Source organism: Protopterus annectens, chromosome 11.part0 (genome assembly GCF_019279795.1).
Source record: "Protopterus annectens isolate FY-2018-M chromosome 11.part0, PAN1.0, whole genome shotgun sequence".
NCBI lineage: Eukaryota > Metazoa > Chordata > Ceratodontiformes > Protopteridae > Protopterus > Protopterus annectens.
Window position 1 is genome coordinate 1,210,639,241 of NC_056745.1, and position 27,823 is coordinate 1,210,667,063.

Genomic DNA, 27,823 nt, shown 5'->3' on the forward strand with positions numbered 1-27,823 from the left:
ACCTGCAGCCTTGGACTTCCTTGATTTTTTTTCAGAAGACTGCCTGTATCTGGAGGGCAGTGTGGACTGAGCACTGTTTGTGAAAAGTAACTGCAAGTGCGGTGTTTGGTTGGTTTCAGATTGGAAGGCAAAAGAGCATTTGGTTTCATTTGTTTCAGAACAGAAGCCAGAAGGGCAGTCATTTTGGTTTGTTGGACTGTGTGGAATTACTGAATGTGTTTTATTTAAGTCCTGCTTCAATTGTGATGACACCAAAATGGTCAGTTGCTGTGCTATTTTCTCTGTAAACTGACTGTGGATTGCAGGAACAGTAAAATATGAAGTGAGAAACAATGTGTGTGTGTGTGTGTGGGGGGGGGGGGGGGGTTAGCGTAATAGCTACTTTGCAAAAGAGTATACATGTGTTGTTATGTAATTTTTTAAGTCATTCTAAAGCCATTCTCTTTCTGCACAATCTGTCTGGCTATTACCTGAATACTCCCCCCATTACCCCTGTTCATGTTCTTTACTAAACTGCACCCTCTATTGTTATTGTGCTCAGATAGTGCTATGCAACTGTATATGAATGAGATTTGATTTTTTTTTTAATTTATCTACCTTGAATGTACTTTGTAAATGTAATTGTGATAATTATGATTGCAATTGTAAATCTATGATTAGCTCCTTCCTGCCTTTGCTACTGTTTATTTAGAAGCGTATTCCATGTTATATTATCCTACTAGAAAAATTATTGTAACTTTTTCTGTTGTATAGTTTGTCTATTCATATTTATGTATGGAGCTTTTTTTTTCTTGGGCCTCAACTGAAAAGGGCTTTGCTTTTGTTAACCCAGTCAGACTATCCTGATAAAAAAATAAATAAATGTGTCATAGTTACAGTGCAATTTGTGAGTGATTAACGGGTTGTGAACTATGTGATCCCTGTCATTTTTATAATGTAGTATATTTATAGTACTTGGGTCTCCAAGGTAGCAGCAGACGTAGTGAAAGGTATCCAGGTGCAGAGTCATCTATATGACCAGAACCTTTGAGACATTTAACCTAATTTGTTAAATAGCAGTTCATGATTAACTTACTTTTGGTGACAACACCATTTCCTGGTTTGTAAACTCTCTAAATAATAGATCCTTTCAAGTACTTGACAATGACCTACTCTCTGGCATTGGTACTCTTATTACTGGAATACCACAAGCATCAGTACTTGTGGCCCTTTTCTTCTCTTCACTTTTCATAAAGGACCAGATGCTACAACTCCCCAGTCTTAATGTAGTCTTGTATGCAAATTATATCCTGCTTATAGAAAGCAATAGGGCAGCAGACAATTTTAAAAAAACAAAACAAAAAAAAGCCAAAAACAAAATGCAAGATAATTTCTCTCTTTTATGTTCTTGGGCTACTGAAAACAAACTGTTGATCAGCCATATTAAAACGGTCATGCTCTGCATTTCCCAGTGCAAATTGCCATAGCTAAATCAAGTTTCTCTGAAAGACAAGAACAGTAACTCCATCTCCAAAGTTACCATGCAGACATATCTAGGGCTCACTATTGATCCATCCCTGAATTGTAACACACATACAAACTTAATCAGTAATAAAGTACTAACCCTAGTCAAACTTTGCTGTGGGATCTCACACCTTCTAAGCCCATGGTCAGTAACTGCCCTTGCTACGAATGTCCTAATTTTCAGACTTAAATTTGGCCTCCCAGTTGTTTGCCTTCATTTTGTATACATAAACTTAAGACTCTTGAAAACAAAATCTTTAGGTTTGTTCTCCTAGCTGATCAGCAAACACATTATCGCGATATCTTACAAAAATACAAATAGCTCCCTATCTCTGGTTATGCCACTCTCATTCTGGGCTCACTTCTGTACAAAGTCCTAAATGTAGGCTACTGCCCACCATTGAGGCTCAACTCCCCATTTAGGTAACCATACTACTCCTTCAAACATACCCAAAAGGACAGTATCACCTTAGTCAGACCTCCCTCAAAACTGTAATAGGAGAAGGAGCTTTCTTAGGGACTGGTCCTGCTACCACTTGCCTGCTGACATAAAGATCTTCAGAGATTATTTGAATTCAAAAATTTGTTTTGGGGACACTGACTTATCAAGCTGTCTTGCAAGGGTGATCACTTCCTACCATTGTATTGCTATGCAAGAACAAATTTTGCTCCTTTCCATTGTAATATATATATATATATATATATATATATATATATATATATATATATATATATATATATATATATATATATATATTTATATATATTTCCTGCTCATCACTTTTATTTAATATTAATGTTACTATATAAATATATATCTTTATGTAAAACTGTTTTCTTACTTACTGTCTTCTGTACTTTTGTCTGCCTTTGCTCAGTTCATGACTGAAAAGGCTCAGCAGACCATCCCACCCACCTGGTTATCAAAAGAACCAATAAATAAATTAAGGAATAAGCTTCAGCTTTCCAAGTGTAAGTGATGCTCCCTTTTTAGCAAAGCACTAGTCGTCATTTGATATTGAATGCCTGTGCTGCCCTACAGTAAAAGACTTTCGGCTTTTCCCGGTTAGGGGACGCCACAGTGGAACTCCAGTCTGCTCATGATTGGCAGTGGATTTTTACGGTGCCGAGTTGCCAACCCGACACCCAACCTTCAACAAAGGCACGCCCATTCACGCTCGCACCTACCTGCATGTCTTTAATGTCACTCGACCACAGGGAGGACATGCAGACTCCACACAGAAGGCCCTCCAGCCAAGAATTGAATGGGAGAACCTCTTGCTGTGAGGCGACAATGCTAATCTCTGCACCACCATGGCTTATGCAACCCTACAGTGCATTCTATTAAAGATGTTGGATGTATGTTTAACTTTAATTTTACTGCAGAGTGGGTGGATTCTGTAAAAGTAATAACGTACTAGAATGAAGCCAAGAGCCACTTTTTTCAAGGGCCTATGCAAAATTGAGGAGACAGGCTAAAATAATGCATGTTGCTTAAAACTTGATGTTAAGTTGTCAATCTCGCCTTCATTCTTGCTTGATGGGTTCGGAGCCGATCCCTCGGCTCCGACTCGGCACTTGCTAAGCTCGAGAGTCACTTTTACCAGCTCGAGGCAGCCCCATATCCCATGATGCAAGGCGGTAAGTACCCAGATCTCGTTTGCCGCTTCGCTTATGAGGTCCTCCTTTTACCAGCTCCTGGTAAGTGATTCAATTTACTAATATTCAAGCCCCTTTTTGTTTAAAAACTTATTATTATTAGTTATAAGTTAATTATTTAGTTTTCCTGACAGAAAATCCCTGTCTCCCTTAATATTTTTTAGTCAAACTTTACCCATCCCATCCCTCCCTGTTAGGGTGTGTGTGTGTTTATTTTTAGGGATACCTTTGGTATTCTCTTTAAATTAAGTTTTTTGACTGGTGTGTGTGTGTGTTTAAGCACCATGTCAAAGGAGAGGGTCTCAGGTTTTAAGAAGTGTGGCTTGTGCTGTCAGAAGATGTCTCTGACAGACGGTCACACTTCTTGCCTGTATTGCCTGGGGCCTCTTCACCTGCAGGACTCCTGTGCTATTTGTCATTCCTTCAGCCAGAGAGTCCTGCAGGAAAGACATAATAAACTGATTCTCAGGGGCCTTCTTAAGCCGGAGGGCTCTCCGGCTAAGTCGGCTCCGTCTAAATCAGTTAAATCTGCCAAGGCCCAGGCTTCTGTTTCCAAGCCTGCGGCCTCGGCTCCGACTCGCTCCGAGTCGAGATCGGCTCCGGCTGGAGCCGATTCTGGCTTAACAAAGCCTTCGGCACCGATGGCTATCGGTGCCGAATCTGTTTCGACCACTTCGGTGTCGGCTCCGATCGGTTCCGACACCCATGTGGCACAGGCATCGGTGTCGGCTCCGATCGGCTCCGACACCGTTACTTTGGTGGCTGTATGGAGCCGATACATCGAGGCTTCCTGTCGGCTCCGAGAGGTCGGCTCCGACAGGATCTATGGTATCGGCTCCGATGGCTCATTCCAGGAAGAGGTCGAGGTCTCCTTCCTTGGAGCCGATACTTTCGGCTCCGGCTTCACCTCTTCTATCGGAACGGAGCCATCGGAGCCGATCTTCAAGGTCATCCAGATTGTCAGATCATGACCTAGAGAGAGTGGTCAGTAGATTACTTAAGTCACAGGTACTGGCCCAAATGTTACATAGTCCGTCTCAACAGACGACTATTGGTCCACACCCCGTTACAGTTCCTCCTTCAACTCTACCCCAGAGCTTGGAGTTGGAGTCTTCGGGAATGGTTACTGCTACGGCTGGAGGACGGATACCCCTTCTGTTCTTTCAGCCTCTACTCTTATCTCCTCTTGAGACCTTCCTTAGAGGGATTCGTGGTCGGGCTTCCATGGTCTCCTCCGAGGGGTGAGTGGCATCGGACCCTTGTCCGAGCCCGCTCTTCCCCTTGGAGCCTCGGCCTTGGTGAGCTCGGCTCCGACATCTGCCTCGGAGGCTTCCCTTTCAGTGGTCCCTGGAGTTCCTAGCTCTTCGGAGCGGGTTCTCTCGGACCTGCCTGGGAGGGGAGCATTCGAGGTGATGAAGAGTGTACTGGCCACTGGTATCAGTCAGCAGTCTGTTCCCGTAGCTCCTCCCTCTATAGTACCTGTTGACATCTCTGCCACTTCTCTTGCTACAGGACCCAGAGATCCTCCGCCTCAGGTTTCCCCATTGGGAATTTCCCCCTCTTCCGAGGATTCTCCTGATGTTTCGGGAGATCCTCCTAGGAAGAGGACTTGTAAGAGGAAGCATGTAGACTCCCCGAGTCTGTCACTTTGGATACTGACTTTGATGAGTCAGAGGGATCCCCTAGATCCCCTCTGAGGATGTCTCCTTCTCAGTCATCCTAGAACTCCTGAAACAGAGGGAAACTGGCCCACCAACAATCCCTCTGAGGATGAGTCAGTATACCTAGAGGCGTTTGGATCTCGGCCCTCCACCTCCTGGGTGTCTCCGCCTTCGACCCCTTATGCAGGTTATTGCACGAAAGGCGTGGGCAGCTCCTGACTCTGTAGAGCCAGTCCCTAGGAGGCCTTCAAAATTTATCACTGCCCCGTGTGACAAACAATTCCTTACTAAGGGTGTCCCCGCTGATGCCATGGTGGTGGCTGCGGCCACCAAAAAGGAACTTGCAGATCCTTCCGTGCCCGTCCATCCTCCTAATAAGGACTCTAGGACCATGGATAGGTACGGTAAGCGGATGTTTTCCTCAGCGACCTTTGCTATGCGTTCGCTGAATTACCTATGTCACTTCACCTGACTCCAGAGGGATATCCTTAAGGAGCTGGGTGAAGTAGTTCAGGATCCTACAGCTGCAGGGGCTCAAGAAAAAATTGCTTCGCAGCTAGGAACCCTCAATTCCATTGCAAACTCCTCCATGCGGCTAATATCTTATGCTGCGGATGGAAGCAGTAGAGCCGCAGGTACAGGTGTGGCTCTTAGATGCCAAGCCTGGATGCGGCTATGTGATTTTGCGGATCCCTTTAAGGCGTCCTTCACAAATTCTCCCTTTGATGGGTCAGCTTTGTTTGGCCCTCAGGTGAAGGAAACCTTGACCAGGTGCGAGCAGGACGGCAAGACTCTTTCTGCTGTTGGAGTCCGTTTTTCCACCCCTTCTAGACCTTATCCCAAAGGACAGAAAGGTGGGAAAATGTGGTTCCGTAAATCCCAAGGAGTCACGCCGGATTCACGTGGTCAGTTTACCCCTAGAGGCAGAGGGGTAACAACAACAGACGCCGCTCTAGAGGCAGAGGGGGTCCGAAGAACCAGGGAAACAGGGAGCCTCTCTCTGATAAGCCCTTTCAGCATCCCTGAGGTGTTGCCCGGCTGTCCCTCCTTGGAGGCAGTCGGGGGAAGATTATCACTGTACCCAGAAGCCTGGCATTCCCTCACTCAAGACAGATGGGTACAGTCGATCATATCCAAGGGTTACATAATTCCTTTCGAGGAAAGTCCCTTCCCCTCAAGCTCCCTTCCAGATGTACCACCCGGTCTAAGGGAGATTGCAGAGTCAGAAATCTCAAAACTACTGCAAAAAAGAGCCATTCAGCCAGTTACAATAGACCATTCAGAGCCCGGAATCTACTCAAGGTTCTTTTGGTCCCCAAAAGACGGGAGACTGGAGACCAATATTGGATCTCAGCAGACTCAACAAGTCTGTCAGGAAGACAAGATTCCGAATGGTCACCCTTCAGTCAATTCTGCCCTTCTTACAGAAGGACAACTGGATGTGCTCAATAGATCTTCAGGATGCGTACTATCACATCAAAATTCACAGACGCTCCAGGAGATTTCTCCGCTTTCGGCTGGGGTCCAGTCATTTCCAGTTCAGAGCCCTGCCCTTTGGTCTCACTACAGCCCCCAGAGTGTTCACCAAATGCATGGCAGTGGTCACGGCTCACCTGAGACGTCAAGGATTCCAGGTGTTTCCGTATCTCGACGACTGGCTCCTGTCAGCCACCACCAGGCATCAGCTTATACAAGCCAGGGATTACACAATAGACCTTTGTTCTCATTTGGGCATCTCAATCAACTTTGAAAAGTCATCCTTATCGCCCTGCCAGTCTATTACCTTCATAGGCGCAAACTTAAACACTGTTCGGATGTCAGCTACCCTTACAGAACAAAGAGTTTCAGACATTCAGACTCATGTCAGGATCATTCTGGCCAGCAAGAAAATACAGGCCAGAATGGTTCTAAAGGTATTAGGTCTCATGGCTGCAGCCATTACTCTTCTTCCCCTGGCTCGATTCTACATGCGCCTTCTTCAGTGGATGCTGTTCACACAGTGGTCATACCAGCAACTTCCAATGCGTCACCAGATTCTGGTGACACAGACATGCAAAGAGCATCTTGCTTGGTGGATCACATCGTCTCAGGTTCACCAAGGCAGGTACTTTGTACCACCATCCCCGATAGCCACTGTCACCACGGATGCCTCCCTGATCGGGTGGGGGGGTCATTATCAGGGCAGGATGGTTCATGGGACGTGGCAACCGTTCGAGTACCATCTGCACATAAATGTCCTGGAGATGAGAGCAGTGCTTTTAACGTTGCAAGCCCTCAACGACTTTCTTCCCGTAGGGACAATTGCAGTCCACACAGACAACATGTCTGTAGTTTGGTATATCAACAAACAGGGGGGAACCCAGTCCTACCCTTGTGTCGAGAAGCGCTCAGACTATGGCAATGGGCGATCTCCTCTCATCGGTTTCTGGTAGCAACGCATATCCCTGGGAAAACCAACATTATAGCGGACAGATTGAGCAGAGCTATCCTCATGCCTCACGAGTGGTCTCTCAAGCAATCTATAGCGGAAGAGATTTTTCTGGAATGGGGTCGTCCATGTTGCGATCTTTTGCTACTCCCCAAAACAGCAAATGTCCAGACTTCTTCAGCCTCTTCCCTCTATCAGGCCATCCCCAGAGACGCTCTGACCCAGGATTGGCCCCAGGGACTTCTTTATGCCTTCCCTCCATTTCCTCTGATCCCTCAGGTGATCCAGAAAGCTACCGCTTTGAGAGCCAAATTGATTCTCATTGCCCCTTACTGGCCTCGACAAGTTTGGTTCCCGTTCCTCCATCATCACCTTTTGGTGCAGCCGTGGCATCTGGACCCAGTGCCAGATCTTCTGATTCACCAATCGGGTCAGCTGCACCGGTCAATCCCTTCTCTCAACCTCACAGCATGGTTGCTCCACTTCCTTCCTTAGCCAGGCTTCCTTTGATCTCTAACCCAGTTAGAGACATCATAGTAGCTTCGCTAAAATCCTCTACCAGGAGGATTTATACAAGCAAATGGAACGTTTCTCTTATTGGGCTAAGGCCCAAAATATTGATCCTTTACTGCCCCTGTTCAGGCAGTCCTGGACTTCTTAGCAGAGATTTTTCATGCAGGCTCCTCTTCTTCCACAGTCAGAGTTCAATTGGCTGCTATTTCCAATTTTCATGTCGGGATAGCAGATCATAATATTATGTCCCATAGGCTCTGCAGGGCCTTCTTGAAAGGAATTTTCCTACTAAAGCCTCCAATCAGGAATCCTCCTCCTCAGTGGGATCTAAATTTAGTGCTGACATCCTTGATTCTTCCCCTTCGAGCCAGCTGTTTCTTGTTCCCTGAAATATCTTTCTTGGAAAACTTTATTCCTAGTGGCTATTACATCTGCCAGGAGGGTGTCTGAACTTCATGCTCTTCGGTTCGACCCCCCTATTTGGTTTTTCACAAAGACAGAGTATCTTTGAGAACTAATCCAACCTTTTTACCTAAGGTCGCTTCAAAGAACAATCTGAATCAATCCATTGATCTCCCTGTATTTTTCCTAACTATTCAGATAGAGCTGAACAAAAGCTACATTATCTTGATGTCCACCGTCAACTTAGATATTATTTGGACAGAACAAAAATTTAGAAAATCTGATCAACTTTTTGTTTCCTATGCGGATAATAAAAGGCCTTCCTGTTTCTAAAGTGACCTTGTCCAGATGGCTTTCTTCGGTCATCTCTGAAATTTATACTCAGGGAAAACAGCTGTGCTCAAAACCTAAAGCACATTCAACTAGGAGCTTAGCTACTTCTACAGCTTTTCAAGCTAGACTTCCTTTAGACACTATTTGTGCAGCGGCCACTTGGGCTACTCCTCACACTTTTGTTTCCCATTACAAATTGGACTTGGCCTCCAGGGACAGAGCCAGTTTTGGCTCTACAGTCCTCAAGAGTTTGTTCCATTGAGCCACCCAGGACAGAGGTGCTAGGGACGCGGTCCCATCAAGCAAGAATGAAGGCGAGATTGACAACTTAACATTAAGAAGTTATGTACCTACCATAACGTTCCATGTTAGTTGTCTTCTCGCCTTCTTTCTTGACCCTCCCTCCTTCCCGCTGGCCTGGACAGACCTTGTATAAGAAACTGTTATGCTGAAGACCATTCAGACCTGGTCCTTCTTCCATCTGTAAGTTTTCTTTCTTCCTTTGGGAAGTATTTTATGCTTGGTGCTATTGCCCTTTGTCAGCAAACGAGATCTGGGTACTTACCGCCTTGCATCATGGGATATGGGGCTGCCTCGAGCTGGTAAAAGTGACTCTCGAGCTTAGCAAGTGCCGAGTCGGAGCCGAGGGATCGGCTCCGAACCCATCAAGCAAGAAAGAAGGCGAGAGAAGACAACTAACATGGAACGTTATGGTAGGTACATAACTTCTTATTTATGTGGCAGCTTCCCGGAGACTTGCATGTCTCATTACTTTTCGATACCTGTCTATAGTTTGATGTCCAGCATACTCTCAGCATTGCTTACCTAAATGGATATATTTAACCGTACTGCTCTTGGCCTATCTAGGTGAGGCAAAGTAAACCAACATTTACATTCAATGTAAAAAAAAAAAAACTGAAACGATTCTCTTTCTTGTGGAATGACCTAAATGCAAATTATTTTCACAAAATCATTTCTCAATAAATAACTAAAAGAAATATTTCTGCATTGGAAAACCCAATCCCATGTTCAGACCGGTACTGCTGCTTTTTTACTTTACACTGTTTGGGTATTTATGACATGCTTCATAGCCAACTGATCACAAGCAGTAAAGTGAGATGAAGAAAGATTGGTTAGACTGAACTTGTAATTTTATTCGTTGTTAAGCTTTCTTGAAATTTAGAAGGAAATTGTTGTGCAGGATTTGTAGCTATGTTTTTAAATTTACACAAAGATGGCCATAGTGCTGTCCCCTCCCTTTGAAAAGGTGAGAATCACAATGAGTCATCAACAGTAATTTCTTCAAGTGTCATTAACACTAATCTGTATCACTCAAAACTACTTTCTGTGATACCCAAACAATGTGTTCTTTTTGCAGGGGGCAAAGTTCACTGGATTCTCCAGTTTAAGGCAAGGTCCACTATACCTCTTAACTTAAGTATAGTAAGTCCATGGATACTCATTAGTGGGGAGAAGGGCAAACGCAATGAAATTAGACTTGTATACATGTCCTGCTCCTAAAATGTGGGTACAGTTGCATTTATCTAGGGTTGTAGTTTGTGTCTCAGCACTGAAGCAGTACTGCATGTCTGTGGAACAAATTATTTATCAGATAGACAAATCTTATCTAGAAATTCTTAATGGATTCTTAGTTCCTGCTTATGTAGCTTTTTTCCACATATGTACTGGTGTCCCATGGATGGTCTTGTATAAGTAAGTAAGCTTCTTGGAAGAGCTACAGGCATTAACATACACTGTCAGTCTCAGATGGTCTCCTCTGTTGCTTTAGAGGACATCCTGGCATCTTATATTGATAATAACACAGGTCTTGTATGTGTGTGTACATCATTAGTATACTGCAAAAGCGTGTGTGTGTGTGTGTATATTTGGGGGGTTAGGGTGGGGTTCCCTTGCCTGCCAGAGTCAGTGAAGCTTATAACATGCAAAGATGGTGTGAATCCTGTGTTGCTGCAGGAAGAACATACTGTAGATTCCAGTGATTCATCTTTTCCCAAACATCTGAATACATTGTCAGCTATCGTCCTGTATAATTTATGCACAAAAATAAGACGTTATTTATAGTAAACATGTACTGTCAGGAATGATCTGATATTGTTTGCAATTCATAAAAATTTTTTGAGACCAATTATGATGTACAATGACTCTTACCGTATAATGTTGACATCATTACACTGATGGAGTATTTACATTATTTAGAAACAACCAGACTTGACAATGAAGTTACCGTACATGCACTGGGTTATTTGGTTTACAGATTTATTCCACTTTCTTTGTTTAAGCTGCTGTTGATTTGTGAACCAGAGAGCTAAAGAGAAGACAGATTAACATGCTCATGTGCTTGTACTGATTTAGGTTAAGATACATTACTGTGCAGAAGAAATAGCACACATCTCATCTGTTCCTAATTGTCAGAGAAATTGCAGTTTTCTTTTGCTTCATCCCTCTAAAAACGATTGATTTTTGTAGTGGAACAGTGAGAAAGAGTGCCAAACATTACACTTAAAACGCTTTTTTTTCTGCAGAAAATGCATGTTGCCATCCATGGATAAGGATGTACAAAACTAGATCAACAAGGACAAGTACATTGCCCATCGCCCATAAATGATGGTTAACATAATATCTGGGTGTATATTATGTTATCAAACTGTTAAAAGTTCGAACGTCATATGGTTGACACCATATGATCGAATTTTTAAAAGTTTGAATATTTCCACGGAGATCTCCATACAGTGCAAAATGGGAAGAGTTCCCTTTCCTGCACTGTAGTGCAATCTCGGAATTGGTATATTTAAAGCTAAATGCTAAGCTTAGTTCTGGTGGCTTCAAAGAAAGCAATTACTGGAAAATAGAAATCAAAATTTAAACCAACTATACTTGAAGTAGTGAATATTGTAACAGAGATAAAAGAACAGGAAGTAGGATTTTTAGAAAAGGGTAGGAGTAAATTACATAGAAAAAAAATTAAAACTGTGGGAACAATGCATGCAGAAAAATGTTTTTGGGTGGTAAGGAGGTTTATAATGTTGCCTAGATTATGGGCTATATAACAGTATATGTGATGTATCCATCCATCCATAACCCCTTTTTCCCATTTTGCACATGGGATTGGGGTGTCACTTTAATAGTGACAAGTCATCTAGAGACAAGGTTCACACTGTCGAGTGGCTGCCATGGTAGTTCTTCCATATCACACACTCATAGATTCATAGGTTGGTACTAGGCTATCGGCCCAAGGGCCTATACAAGCCTAGCCATAACAATTCCCTGGTTATTTCTTCCCGCACTATTTACTTCCCTGGACCCCTGTCTAGCAGGGCGACTGACGTGATCCCTGGGGTGAATTTCCTTTCTCCCATCCAGTCGTCAAGGTTCCTTTTGAAGAGGGCCAAGGAGGCACTCTGCTTGACATGTATGGGAAGTCTATTCCAGAGTCTGGGGAGTCTCTGGGTCAGGAACCTATCTCTCCAGCATGTTTTGTTTATTGTGATGACTAGGTTTAGATCTCTGGAGCATGTGGCTGTGAGGGTTTGGGATTTCTTTAAGTGTAACATGTCCAACAGCTCTGGGTTTGACATGGCCTTGTATGTTAAGCAGAGATCGCCTCTGAGTAGACGATATGCAACAAAGTATAGCTGGAGTTTATTAGGGCGGTCAGCATAGGGCATCTGCTTTAGGCATGTGATTCTTTTAGTGAGGTATTTCTGCAGCCTTTCTAATTGTTGCAGATGTCTTGAGAGGTACATACCAAATGGGGCATTGTATTCTATAATGGGTCTAATGAGGGATGAGTACACTTGCACCTATGGCCCATTTAGAGTGTCCAGTCCACCTACTGCATGCCTTTTGAATGTGGGAGGAAACCGGAGCAACCTGACGTAAACCCACAGGATCACAAGCAGGACATGCAGACTCTGCACAGAAAGCATTCTAGCCAAGATGTTTGTAAATGAGAACTTAGTAATATGGTTTGGCTGATTTTATGTAAATGTTAAGTTTGCTATGTCACAAGTTCTAATTCAGTAAAGGTGTTTAAACAACATAATATTTTAAAAACACTGGAGGATTACAGTCATACTTTCTAATTTTATTTAGCACACATCTTCAGCCACTATTGGGGCAGTTTAACTCCAATGTTTGTGTCTTTCGGCTTTTCCCGGTTAGGGATTGCCACAGCGGAACTCCGGTCCGCTAATGATGGCAGTTGATTTTTATGTACCGGCTTGCCAGGTCTGATGCACAACCTTCAACGAAGGTACACCCATTCACGCATGTCTCCACGCAGAAGACGCTCTAGCTGAGAATCGAACCGGACAGCGTCTTACTGTGAGGCGACAACGCTATTGCAGCACCACCACCGCGCAGTTCAACTCCAATGCAAGACAAAAATCATCCTTGACAAGTGTGTAGTCTACTTATATTGACATCCATCTACTACTAGTTAGCTACTTTTCAGCCGCGATGCTCATTGTACTCAGGCATCTATTTTGGCTGTTTTGATCTCAGTTTTATTAAATCTTGTTTCTTGAATTGACTACATTTTTCTTCTTTGTTATTTTGCCACCCTTCTGCATGTCAACCATTACCCTCTGGAATCCGTCAGCCCATTCATTTCCTATAGGACATGATCAGTCACAGAAGCCATAATTCATGCAGCCATCAGGATCTTTTGTTTTAGGCCATAATCCCTCCTTTTGGTGTTTGACATACACACCTGCATAACTGTGAGGGCTTACTGTACCTTCCCTATACAGATTAATGCTCACGTCAACATGCTAATGAGGTCTACTGTCATTGGCTTGGTAAGCCAAGCCCACATCTCTGGTTATGGCTGTTTGATCTGCAAGCCTGCACTATCATGCACCAGAGCCAAAAGTTAATGTCCCCAGAATAGGTGTGTTGGCATTTGGCAGTTACACTAACCCTCCACTGTCTGACTGTTCCAGTATCTGAACTGCTAATTGAATCAGGACTTTATCCCTGTACACCACAGAAGCAGGCTTTATTGGAATTCTGTTGCATGACTTAGCTACGGTGAAGCTGAAGCACTTTATTACTTTACCTCTCATGCAACTCTACTGCCTCCCTGACTGACCTGTCTGAGAGTGGCTCCTTTTGTCTCATCAGGCTTATCTGTTAAACTAGGGTTTTCCGGTCCCAGTTTAATGTCCACATGAGAATTAAGTTGATGCTAGTACTGTGTAGTGCTTGCCACAGTTCTTGTTAATTTTTAAGTTAAACCTACTCTGTGGCATAGATGAAGCCCTGACTATAGGTTCATACTAGGCTATCTGCCCTGGGGCAATTATAAGCCTAGCCCGACTCTGTATGGCTTATGCCACCCCTTGATTTGAGTATACTGTGCCCTTTTTAAGGTTTAGTTTACTGTGCCTCTGTCTAATAGTGACACGGGAGTAATCCCTGGGACAAACCTACTATCCCCCATCCACCTATCGAGATTCTTCTTGAAGAGATTCAGTGAGGTGCTCTGCCTCACATGAACTGGAATTCTATTCCAGAGCGAAGGGAGCCTCTAGGTTATGAACCTGTCCCCCCAGCAAGTTCTATTTATTTCTGTGCTGAGGTTCAAGTCCCTTGAGCGTGTGGCTCGAAGGGATTTAGATTTACTGAGGTGGAGCATGTCCATTATTTCTGGATTTGACATAGCTTTGTATGTCAGGCATAGATCGCCTCGAAGTAGGCGGTATGCAACTGAGTAGAGCTGGAGTTTTTTTAACCGAGCAGCATATGGCATCTGTTTGAGACCCTTGATCCTCTTGGTGAGATGCTTTTGGGGTCTTTCTAATTGCTGCAGGTGTCGGGTAAGGTACATCCCAAAAGGGGCATTGTATTCTATGATGGGCCTGATGAGGGATGAATAAAGGCACGATTACCTCTCTTGATCTAGATGTGAAACCCTTCGTGATGAGGTGGGCTATGTAGAAGGTCTTTCTAACCACTTTGGCAATGTGGTTTTCAAAGGAGAGATTGCTATCAACTTGGGTCCCCAGGTCCCTAATAGCTTTCTCTGTACTTAATGGGTTTCCGCCTATGTGGTAATTTGTGGGCACATTGTTTTTGCCAAAGGGTATGACTATACATTTTTGGCATTTAGCTTTAAACCATGGCTCTGGCACCAGTTATCTGTCTCTGTGAGACCTTTTTGAAGGATGTTTGTGTCAGCTGGAGAGTTGATTATGGCGCCTAGTTTGCAGTCGTCTGCAAACTTGGTGAGCCATAGTCCTCCCACATTTGCCTGTACCTCGGAAAAGTATATACCGAACAAGAGTGGTCCCAGGACAGAACCCTGTGGGATGCCACTTGTGACCGGTTTCGAGTCGGACATGGCTCTAGCAACTCTCACTCTGTGGGTTCTGTCTTTGAACCAGTTTGCGACCCATCTTGTGACATAGGGGTTTATATTTAAGCTGGATAGCTTATCTATGTTGCCCGAGTGGGGTATTGTGTCAAATGCCTTTGCAAGGTCCAGATAGGCTGTTTGGACTACCTTCCCTTCATCTATGGCTTTGGTGACTGTTTCGAAGAAGTCAACCAGGTTCAAAAGGCAGGATCTGCCCTTGACAAAGCCAAACTGGGTAGGATCTAGTGTCTGTAGGTCCCCAATGTCTTTGTTTATGAGCTCCATGATGATCCTCTCCCTAGCCTTGCAAACTAAGCTGGTCAGGCTTATGTGGCGATAGTTTCCAGGGTCTGTAGAGGCTCCACCTTTGTGGAGTGGGACCACTGTTGCTGTACGTCATTCTGTGGGCACATATCCTGTAGTGAGGCTGAGATAGTATAGCTGTTTTATTTGAGGGATTAGTTCCTCTTGGAGTTCATGTAGGACGCAACCTGGGACACCATCTGGTCCCATGGAAGCAGTATTTTTTGCTTTGGAGAGGGTATCCTTTACCTGAGCATCAGAGATGTTTGGGAGGCAGCCCTCTGCCGGGATAGATACTTGCTCTTTTGGGGGGGAGAAGTTTGCACTGAACCTGTCTGCCAGGATATTGGCAATGTCTGTGGGTTCAGTGTATTTTTTGTCATTTAGAATCAACTCAGAACAAGTCTGGGAGTTGCATCCCAGGTTTCTAACATAACTGAAAAAAGCCTTATGATTGTCTTTGGTGTCCTGTGCAATTTCTCTCTCGAAGCTGGCCTTGGAGGATTTTATGAGGGATCGTAATTTTTTGCTAGTACTGATCAGAGATGCCTTCCCTATTAGGGATTTTGCTCTATCATGTAGTAGCTTCCTCCTTCTGTTGTACAGTTTATTTATGGCAGGGATCCACCAGACTGGACGCCTGCCTTTGGATGATTGGGTCTTGGTTTTGTTTGGGATAGCATGATCCATGCATTCCTGGAGATGTCCGTAGAATGTGTTTATATAGGATTCTGCAGTTTGGGCCATAGTTTCCACTGGCCCTGGGGCCTTGAAGGATTCCACTTTGGTTTTGAGAAGTGAGAAGTTCGCTTTTGAGAAGTTTTTCACTGTGGTTTTCTGGGCTGGGGTGGGGTTGGGATGTGGACATCCAGTGAAATTAATTTATGGTCTGATCTTACCAATGAGTGATATACTTCTGGTGTGGAGCATAGAGTCCCCATGTTGGTAATGATCAGATCTAGTATGTTGTCCCCTCTTGTGGGAGTGGTGACTAGTTGTTCCATAGCATTTGAGTTTATAATTTCCAGGAACCTTTGGGCTAAGGTGCTGGGGCTTGAGTAGTGCTCCCAGTCAATGTTTGGGTAGTTGAAGTCGCCCAATATAATGGTGTTCGGAGAGATATTCATGTTCTCCACTGTTTTCAGGAAAGCTGAGTGGGATTCCTGACTTTGAGAGGGTGGTCTGTAGGATGCTATAAACTGAAAAGCAGTCTTGCCCACTGTTAGTTGCACATGGATGGTCTCCGATACTTTGTGCAATGCCACTAACCTGGAGGTGTGGATATCCTTGATAAATATGGAAACTCCCCCTCCTTTTGTGGTTCGGTCCGGGTTTTGGGGCCGAAAAGCATGATATGAGGTATAGCCTGGTAGTGCTGGGGTGCTCTCTGGAGCCTTGAATCAGGTTTCTGTCACTGCACAGATATCGATGTTCTCCATACTGAGGAGAGCTTCGAGTGCATGCATCTTGAGGTTAAGACTTCTGGCGTTTAGCAGCATTACCCTTAGTTTCTTGTTCCTTGTGCTGTCTATGGGGTGGGTTTGACTTTTGAGCCTTGCCTAAAAAGGCACTATGGGGGTGGCAAGAGCCTTTGCCAATATCCTAAAGCCCAGTGGTGACAGGTGCAAGCCGTCCCTAGCGAAGCAACGTGGCTTGTCGAGCATGTCATCCCAGGCTGACAGACACTGGATACCCTTTGAATGACATCAAAGTTTTAGCCAATTGTTAAAATCGATCATTTTGTCTTTGTACTGTGGCATCATTCTAGGTGAGGGTAAGATGCTGCTCAGGGTCAGGGTCATACCAGCCTGGGCTACATGATCAGAGAGCTCCTCTATGTCTCTTTTCATGTAGCTCAGATGACCTGGGTTCAATTAATACCTTGTGTTGGAGGAGCTGGTCTGGGAAGATGAATGACAAACTGAAGCCTGCTCACCTCTTTCTGTGGGGAAGGGGGAAGAATAAGGGATACATGCCAGGCAGTCTGGCAGTTAGCACAGAGGACAAAAGCTCTGACTTGTTGCTGTGTTGCTTTCTCTGCCAAGGTTGCAGGGTTTTAATCTTCCTCCTTCATATAGTCTGCTCCAGTTGTGCAATTGGTTAGCTCACGGTACTTATAAAGCACTACTAAGCAATTCCAAGGTTGTGAGTTCAAGCCTCACCTGGGAGTGCAGACATCATGTGGGATCATAGGTAGAGACCAGAGATCCCTCATGGCTCTCTGCCTTAAAGTGGGGGGGGGGGTAAGGCTACTTACAGGATTCCTCTTGTGCAACTAGGGAGACATGTCTGTTGTATACACCATGTCATGTCAACCTGTTATGACAAAGAGGATATGTAAAGGAGAACTGGTAGTGCAAAACTGCTCAATTCCCCAAAAAGGTGATGCTACTCTTTCATATTAGTGCTGCATGTCTGACAGTTGGTATATGGGAATAAGGCTGTCATTCCTTCAAAAAAGCATTATGCCCAGTAGGCTTACCTGGTTAACAAAGGGAATGAATGAACAAATTGAATGGGTGGGAGTAAAGAAGCATCTGGAGCCAAAAGTGAAAAATAAATCCTGCTTCTTCTTGAGTTGCTGATCCAGTTGCATCAGAACTGACCATTTTGTACACTAAGAATGTCATTAGGTTAGAAAGTATGTTTTGTTTACGCGCAGAACAAGCTGAACAGAAGAGGTTAGTCAGAGGTTTATATTTCTGTGAAGCTATAAGCATAACGTTGTAACGGACAGACTCAGTGAATATCAGCACAGATTTGCCTATGGTCTCAGAAAAAAAATGTAAATGGGCTAGGAAGGATAAAGTGAAAGAAAAAAGTGAAAAATATTAGCACATGCAACAGAAATGGGCAGATGTTTCAAGTGTTTTGTGCTAAAGTTTAGAGTGATGATTTGTCCTGGCCTGCAGCAATACTGCAAGCAACTGATGCTTTTGCATTAGTACTGCAGGCCTTTCAGCGACATTTGCTGCTCAGTTGACTATCAGTTGACTGTCATTTAGTGCTCTAAATCAGTTAAGGGACCTGACCTTTTTCTGCATTATAGCTTGGAGAGGAGCCAGTCTTTAACTGTAAAATGCTGCTTTTGATTTGATTACACATTTTCCATTTCCAGGAAGTCTGGACAGAATCATTAGTTATTTTGAATCTTTATGCAGAATATGTTAATCCAGGAGAAACACTAATTGCGGAATGCATAGACTTTTTGGAGTAACAGTGATTTGTTCTTTTCAGGTTGCCTGGGAGATACCCAGTTCAGTTTTCGCCTCCGTCGATCTGCTGGCCAGAGGCTTTCCTGGTTTGGAGAAGATGACTTGTACAACAGAGAAGCACCAGTCACATTACAGGTAAGGCTGATACTGAGTGTTATAGAAATTATGTCAATATTAAAGGATGGGGGGTTCAAAAGAACTAATCTCAGCATAGCCAGAGTGTGAAGAGCTTCAGCTTACTCTGTACCATCCCAAAATGTCTTTTTGCACAGATGATTGTACTTCAATAACTCGATGTTTGTGTTAAACTATTCTACTCCCTTTAGCATATGAGCTGACACTGCTATCCTGCAGGCTTTCTGTTAAACCTTGTCTTCTGGTAACACTTTTACAAAAAAATTGATCCATTTGAACTTGCTTGCATATCCAAAACCTTTATTAACATGCACAACCCTAGCAACAAAGCATTGGGAGTTCACCTCACCTGCATAGGCTTGGGTTACATTAACTCTGCTTTTTCCTTCATATTTTCATATAGGAGAATCTGGCATCTCTGTCTTTTGTAGTATAGTTTAACCATGTAAACCCATCAGGCACAACTGCCACTTTTTAGGTGAACCAAAAGCACTTGTTAACTGAGTAAGCCGATTGGATATATGCCCGTTTTCAGGATGACCCAGGAGCCCTGTCTGAGTGACTTACTCAAAATCACACGGTAGGCAAATGGAGGCTAAATTAAACAAACGCTAGACTACATGAAATAATATGTTGACAGCTCATCATAGCCTTAATCATGTGCAGAGTGCTAGATATGAAGCATGATATCAGCTCATAGCATTCATTTTCTGTGCTGAACTGCTGGGTGGCACACCTGTCCATCCAGAGTCTTAAAGTTTCTGTACAAGAACACCTTTATTCCTCTCATCAGCATAGCCAGTATTTATCTAGTATTTTTGTGACTACAACAACCAGGGTTAATTATAACCTATAAACTGTTCTTCAACAGTGTAAAAATTAAAGTTACTATGGAGTAAAGAAAATTTAGGATGTTGACCAATATGAGTCAATGGCTTTTACAGCCAGCAGTTCTTGTCAGGTCTGATTATTACATTAGCTATGTTAATGAACTCAAAGAGGTGTCTTTTCTGTATGTGATCTAATTAGATTTCAGCAAGACCTTTTTGCTAATTTTGCACAGTAGGCCAGTAAAATGTTTGTGTTTAGTAACCCTGTGCAGAAATAGGAAAAAGATTGTGGATGGATGGCGCAGAAATGTGTCTTCTGTCATTGATATCTGCATAATCTGATTTGGGTATCTGACCACGTTCATTTCAAATGGTAGATTAATTTGCAAGATGTTATGAATAAATAAAGAGAGAAACTGGAGTAAAATTGAAAGATAACAATGGAATGCTAAAAAAATACAAGTGCGTCATTTGAAGAGTAAGAGACTTGAAGTTAAAGTTGAAGACTTGAGACATCTTTACAAACAGACCAACCGCTGCACAACTACTCCTATCACACTACCCATACTAGCCCACCCTCTCAAACCCACTCACACTTCTACATCTGCCCTACAATCATAAATCTAACAACTACATATTACTCACTAACAAAAATTATACCATCTTACCACACTAAGAAAAACTCTCATAGACCGAGCTCACAAACAATTAATAGTACAAAACACATACTGACACTCCCAAAAACTCTGCTAACCTCTGGTGACATTCACCCAAATCCAGGTCCCCTGTCAGCCAGACAAACATCTGACCTGCTAATCCTAAATCTCAATACAAGAAGTATTACCAACAAGCTAACAGACCTACATGCATTCATAGCCCACTACAACCCTGATATACTCACCATTACAGAGACCTGGCTTTAACCCAGTATCCAAGATGAAGACTTTCTCACCCTCCCCACGGTATAATACACTTAGATCTGATAGAACAAACAGGAAAGGAGGAGGAGTAGCCATTATCTTTAAAAACACCCTTAACCTCCAGCTCCTGCACACCACACCACCCACTTTTTAAAATGCTGAAATCCTATTTTCTGTCCTATCCATAAGAAACACCAAGAAGATCAATATAATATGCTGCTACATACCTCCAGGCAACAACTCACTCTTAATATTAGACATCCTATAATGGACAAAGGACAATCTATCTCAGGAAACAATCCTGCTAGGAGACCTTAACACTGACTGGGCAGCCTGTAACTCCAGCAGCCCCTCTACAGATATCAATCTATATGGGTTCTGTCAACTAATTGAAAAACCAACTAGAATAGATGAGAAAACAAAGAGTGAATCCATACTGGACTGGACACTAACCAACTATCCCAAACAAAACTATACAATAGGCTGTCTCCCAGATGACCTAAGTGATCATCTCCTCACCTTCCTACTCCACAAACACTCCAATCACCCCAAACCAGTAGTCTACAAATTTGTACAAGATGACCGTAACCTTACCCCATGATACCTAAATACTGCCCTATGCCACTGCAACTGTGAACCACTACGGACACTTGGGTTAGACCAGACAGTAGACTATTTCAGTACTACCTTCTCTAACATCCTTAACAGTCTAGCTCCCAACAGAAAGATCAGAGTTAAAGCCCAACTACGCACCCTGGCTAAATAGGGACACCAGAGCCTTACTAAAAGCTAGAGATAAAGCCTGGAAAATATGGAAAACTGACAAAACCCGTAGCTCCAGGCAATACTATCAACGGCTTAGAAACAAGACCAAGGCTGAATCCAAAATAAACAGACAAAACTATTTTCATAGTGCCCAAAGGAAATATTCAGATAATCCACAAAAATTCCAGCATGCCATTAACTCCCTACTAAAGCCAGGCAAAACCACAGCTACAGCACCGAGCTCTACTAACAATACCCTAGACATAGCTTCTCAATTTAATAACCATTTTACTAAATCCATCTTAGCCCTGTCCAGTCAAATAACCAAAAACAGTTTACCTCAGTCACAACCTAACCTATCCCACACCCCCCCCCTCTTTCAGCCTATCACCAGTGCCCACCTCAGCTATCAAAAAACTCCTCCTAAAACTAAAACCAACCACACCGGCAGCTGATAACATACCTGCTGCATACCTAAAAATGGCTAGTGACTCCCTATCATATCCTGTCTCCATCCTTATCAACCGCTCCATACTAGAATCCTACATACCCAAACTCTGGAAAGTATCTCAAATCATTCCTCTCCATAAAGGAGGTAATTCTTACGAATTCTCCCAACTATCGACCTATTGCCATCCTTTGCCCCTTATCCAAAATTCTTGAGAAATGCATCCACTTGCAAGTGATGACATTTCTTAACACACACAATCTACTATCTACCACACAAGACGGTTTCCGTCCACATCACAGCACTACCACAGCCTTCTGTCCTACACTAATTATATAAACCTTCACAGGAATGATAACAAATATGCATCAGCCATTTTCCTAGAACTCTCAAAAGCATTTGATATGGTCTCACTCCATTCTACTAGACTCACTAACATCATTATCCTTCACCTCCTCTACTATAGCCTAGATCAGAAGCTACTTGTCTGACAGGCAACAATCAGTCCAGTGGAAAGGAACTCTGTCTACACAACTTCCAACCACCATAGGAGTCCTACAGGGCTCTATACTGGGCCCGCTATTCTTCTCTATTTTCGCAAATAACCTCAATAGCGCTACGCAACATGCCACACTTATACAATATGTGGATGATTCAACCCTGATCTGCTATGCCTCATCTCCCACCAGCCTACATACACTCACTCAAGATACATTTAACTCAGTAGAAAAATGGATATCAGGTATCCAACTAATTCTAAATCCCAAAAAGACAAAACTGCTACTATTTACCCCTAATAGATAAAACAAAAAAAAAAACTCTCCTTTACTATAACATGTAAGGACGGCACCACCATCTCCCCTTCTAACCACACCAAACTTCTGGGCAGTGAAATAGACAATAATCTCCACTTTGATGTTCAGATCTCACATACTATAAAACTAGTACACAAAAAAATAGGCTCCCTATACAGGCATAAGTCCTTTCTCTCACAAAAAGCAAGAGTCACTCTTGCACAAATCCACCTCCTCTCAACTGTATATGCAGCACCAATCTTTACCCAAATCAGACAAGAGACCTAGACAAACTAGAATCATGCTACAATAAAATAGCCAAGTTTGCTGCTAACTCAACCTATAGAACCCATCACTGTGCTGCACTAAAATAACTAAAACTGCTTGAGCTACCACAGCTACTTAACTATCACCAGCTGGGCACAGCCTACAATATTCTCAAATATCCTGAAAAAACCCTCATTATCCAACCTACTTACTGTCTGTACTGCAAACCAGTACCTAAGATCCAGTGAAAAATCTCTCCTCTCCATCACCAAGGCCAACAATAATGCAGGGAAAACACTCTACTCCCACACCGTTGCCAGAAGTTGGAACTCTCTTCCCCTATCCATGTCCACTGCCCCCTCCACATCCATATTCAAAAACTCCCTCAAATCGCACCTTCTTAGTACCTGGCTATGCCGTTGTATCACATAACCCTACCCATACTATTAACTCCCCAAACTCCTCTCTGATCACATGCTGGATTTCTGATCCCCTGTAGGCTTGGTCATCTGAAAGGGTACTTTTAACTGTAGAATCTTACTTGATATATTTTCTTCTCTTACCAAAGTATAACTGACATTGTCTTTTTACCCATGTTCTATATCTTCTTTTACCTGGAGTGTTTTATTAATTTCTTGTTATATTACTATGCTCAGCATATATGATAAAACATGTTGCGTGTATTATGCTGGATGTACTGTAACTGACATTGTCTTTTACCTATGTTCTATATCTTCTTTTACCTGGAGTGTTTTTATTAATTTCTTGTTATAGTACTGTGCTCAGCATACATGATGTAACCTGTTTTGTGTATTATGCTGGATGTACTGTATTTGTATAACTTGATGCTGGAGCTTTTCTCCCCGGGCCTCCGCTGAAAATGGACCTGATCCAATCGGAATTTCCCAGTTAACAAATGTAAAATAAATAAAATAAAATAAAAGTTAAGTACTGGATGAGTACTGGAGGATGAATAGTGAATAATAAGCAAGTACGCCTAGTACAATTAACCCTTACCACAGTGGTATGTGGAGAAAGAGGTCATGCTCACTGGGCACAAGTGGGCACTTGCTGTCTCAGTTTCTTCTGCAGTGTTTTATGTTGCTAAAAATTAGAATTATAACATATTGTGTCTCATATGGCTGCACTTGCTGAATCCCGCTAGCATTGTGACCTTTATCTTTTGGAATGAGATAAGGCTTTTCTTATCACCTCTTATAATAGGTAGAGGCCTTCTGCCAGCAGTTGGTCCCAGAACTTGGAGACGAGGTGAAAACTAAGAGTGATACAGCAGCCATACAAAATATGCCTAAGCTTGTAGATTAAAAAAAAAAATAATTAATCTTATTTGTTTTTGCTGGCCTCTGGTAAACAAAAAAGCTGGCCATAAATGGGCATGTGTTTGCAGCAGTCTGCAGGTGCTATGCACACTTGATATAAATACATCCCTGTAATACGTACCTGCATTCAGTAGATTAGAATATTTGTGATTTCTTTATCGTGTGTGTGTGTGTGTGTGTGTGTGTGTGTGTGTGTGTGTGTGTGTGTGTGTGTGTGTGTGTGTGGGGGTTATGAACAGACTTTTGTAGTGCATTTTGTCTCCCTGCCAACTTTGCCAACAGTAGTAAATCAGCCTCCCACCTCATAGTGTCTTTGCTGAAAATTTTATAACAGTTGTCTTGAGTCACTGTGTATTTTTTTTTTAATTATTGTATTAACAGAATGTGGCAATGTCTTGCATGCTCTCAAGATTTATTCTTTCTGGTGTGTCAAATGTGTCCTACAAGAAATACATTGATTTGAAAAATGAAAGGTTTAAACCACTGAGCAGCTGTTATTTATATGATTGTGACCATCAGTAGCTTAGCTAGGATTGAGCAAAAGGGGCAATTGCCGCAGGCGCACAGTGTTAGTGTGCATGGTCGGGATTTGACCATCCATCATCCTGATCACTCTTTAGTGCAATATCGGCTTTTAAAAGGCAATATTACATTTGCGGTCAAACATGAGTGCTGTAGTGCTCCCTATGTGGTCTAAACTGTGGCAACTGCTTGCTGTATTGTAGCAAGCAGTTTGCTACAGTTTGAACATAAAAAAAAAATAACTAAAACCTGAGTGTTGTTACACTCAGTGCAGGGTATAAACTGTAACGACTGTTTGCTACATTTGTAGCAAGGAATTTGCTACAGTTTAAATGTCAAAAAAATCTTTTTTTTTTTTCTTTTTATTTTCAATGTTGTTGTTGTTTGTCTTTCGGCTTTTCCAGGTAAGGGGTCGCCACAGCGGAACTCCAGTCCGCTAATGATTGGCAGTAGATTTTCACGAAACACCAAGGTGCCAGCTCGACACCCAACCTTCAACGAAGGCATGCCCATTTGCGCATGCCTGTCTCTCGAACGCTGCCCAACCGCAGGGAGGACATGCAGACTCCACACAGAAGCCACTCCCAAGCCGAGCTAAGAATCGAACGGGAGAACCTCTTGCTGTGAGGTAACAACGCTACCGCCGTATCACATCTTTATTAAATTATCACGTATGACACTCAATCTCACATTTATATAAATGAAAAACAAACAACATTGACACCACTTTAATTGCAAACATTATACGTCACAGACACCACTGAAACAACTGTAGTTGCAAACATTATATATCACTTATAATCTATCCAGTGAGCTCTGTAGCCCTTCGTTCAGTGTATAAATGGTAGCATCTGTTTGCTGCATATTAAAAGAAAATATGATTTTTTTTTTTACTAAAATGTAAGAGACAAAAGGAGAACTGGAGATAAGGCACAGAAATGGGACCTGAATGGCTGGGGTAGGAGGGAGGGGAGGGTGTGTCGTGTATCTGACCACCTGGTTGGTTTGTCGGTAGAAAGAATGGACTTTATTTTTTGCTCTTCACTTGAAAAGCTTCAGGGGGGTGCTAGTTGGAGGGGTCTACACAGGATTTCGGTTCAGCCAGCTACGCTTCTGGTGACCATAAGTCTCAATTCCACATATTGTATGTTTCAGGTATAAACTAGGTGAATCACTACTAGTTGTGAGTATTATGATTGAGTCTCTACTCTTAACTGGTTTATTATGTGTTCGAGACACATATGCCAAGAAATTTGCTCTTGAGGTGAATGCTGCAATCCATGTTGAGAACACATAATAAAGGGTTATGATTGGACACCTGATCATAATTCAAAGTTGTAAGGCACTCAGCGAGTGCTGCCAGAAAGACAGTGTAATATGCCTTAGTGAGCAATGTCAGAAAGACAACATGTCATATTTTAAGGAAAGTCAAGGGCAGATTACTGACACAGACAGGAAGCAGAAAGAAATTGCTTTGTAATTTTACCACTGCCATTTGCTGGCCAACACTGGCAGATTAAACTGCCTGTGATTGATATTCTCTCTGCATATTTTATTTTGCATTTGAAACATTTAATTTGGGATGGTTATATTGGGTGAGCTGAATTATGGCTTTCTGTTTTTCATTTTTTTAAATGATTTAGGTGATCTGCTTGCTAATGATAGTTGTTAGCAAAACTTTCTTGAACTCTCTAACCATTAGTAAATTGAGACTATTTATACTGGTTGATGATACAGTCATACCAGTGTTAGGGCCAGACAACGGTATAGGAAACAAACCAGTGAATATGAAATGATTGAGGCATTTAAGATACAGGTAGAAAGTTGACTTGAAACAGAGTGGGTACTATTAAACTTTCACTGAGCCCCAGGTAATGGGAGTGGAAGTTTTTTATGCCTTAATTTACAGTATGTCATAGATCAAAGACATTGAAAAGTTGATACTGAAGGCAACCCATATACATCTTAACAATTCAAACGCCAAAAAACTTTGTGCCACAGCACTTCAGGTCCTCTTCAAGTTTCCTTTTACAAGAAGTGCCCAGTTTCTGCATCCTTCTTTTTTTGTCTGCCTCTTTGTGAGTAATCTACTGGATTTCTAAGCATGATAAGTGAATGCAGCAAATCTGTAATAGTTGAATCTCCCCAGGGTCACTGCATTAAACAGTCTTTCCAGCTGGATGCAATTGGTTAACAAAACAGAATTTAGTGCATCAGGAAGAAAGCACATCCTGACATTGATAAGAGTGGCAGCAGACTGAAGATGCTCATAAACATGCTTTCTGCAGAAGTGGAAAAGAAATGAGCCCATCTGAGGAAGCTGTGGGGAAATAGTCCATGACTCTACTGATTAGAGTCTAGTTACACCTAAATGTTTTCATCGATGGGTTTTGCACTTTTAAGCATAAATTTCTTCATGTGCTGAGTGGACTGCTAGGAAAGAAGGCAGTAATTTTCCACTTCATCATGGGAGGTCAAGGATTAGATTGACATGATAAAAAAAAAAAAGGATTTCCGGATGGATATTCAGTAGAATATCATGGGCAAAAGGAGTAATTATAATAATTGCTAGAGTAGTTCCGATAGTGATTGAGGATGGGAAAAAAATAATAATGGCAGATTTGTGGTAGTAAGGTGCTACTGGCAAAGGATGAGGATTATGCTGGCATGTATTTATATTCCGAATAAAACTGCTTTTATCTTGCTTTCAAAAAATTTTGGGAGAAATAATCTGCTTTCAGCAGAGAATATTACTTATAGGTAGGAAATGGAATATTTACAACGAGGGTAGAAGCAGGACTATTTGACCGCAGACTGTTTGACCCCAATGCATTTCTATACAATTTCATGTATAAATTTATATGTATTGTATATGTGATTGTTTAGTGGACTGTTTGACCCCAAATATATTCTTTTAAGTACTTTATCATTATGTTAGTAATTAATCAATTATTCAGTAATAACACTGTTAATTTTTCATTGTAAATATATTTTTTATTAATATTTTTATTTTATTTAATTATTACATTGGTTAGTATAAATATAACATTTAAATCTTTAATATATAATAACTAGTGTTATGTTTTAACATATTATGACTATTGTTACTTTATAACATACTTTGACATATGTTTTCCATCAATTAAATATATATATATTTTATTTTATATTATGTTGATATGTTAACTAATCTATATCTACTATAAATAATTGCTTTAAAATTAAATGAAATCAATTTTTTATTCAGGTTAATATGCCTTCTTCATCTTGAACATTTATACTACCACCAAAGCTCAAGCAGCAACATGCAATTTTCACCATTTCACACCGTCTGCCATCAAAGCACATCAGAACCTCAGGAAAGTGGATATGGATGTATGAGTAAATGCAAACACTCTTGATTTCC

General features: G+C 42.2%; 1 protein-coding gene across 1 annotated transcript in view; it reads left to right on the forward strand.

Moving 5' to 3' along the window:
* Positions 1–27,823, forward strand: part of DENND6B (DENN domain containing 6B) — a 1,114,433-nt gene that overhangs the window by 360,865 nt on the left and 725,745 nt on the right. The window contains exon 4 of the mRNA XM_044088568.1: positions 18,419–18,531. Coding sequence (XP_043944503.1) covers positions 18,419–18,531 — 113 coding nt within the window. The remainder of the gene's footprint in view (positions 1–18,418; positions 18,532–27,823) is intronic.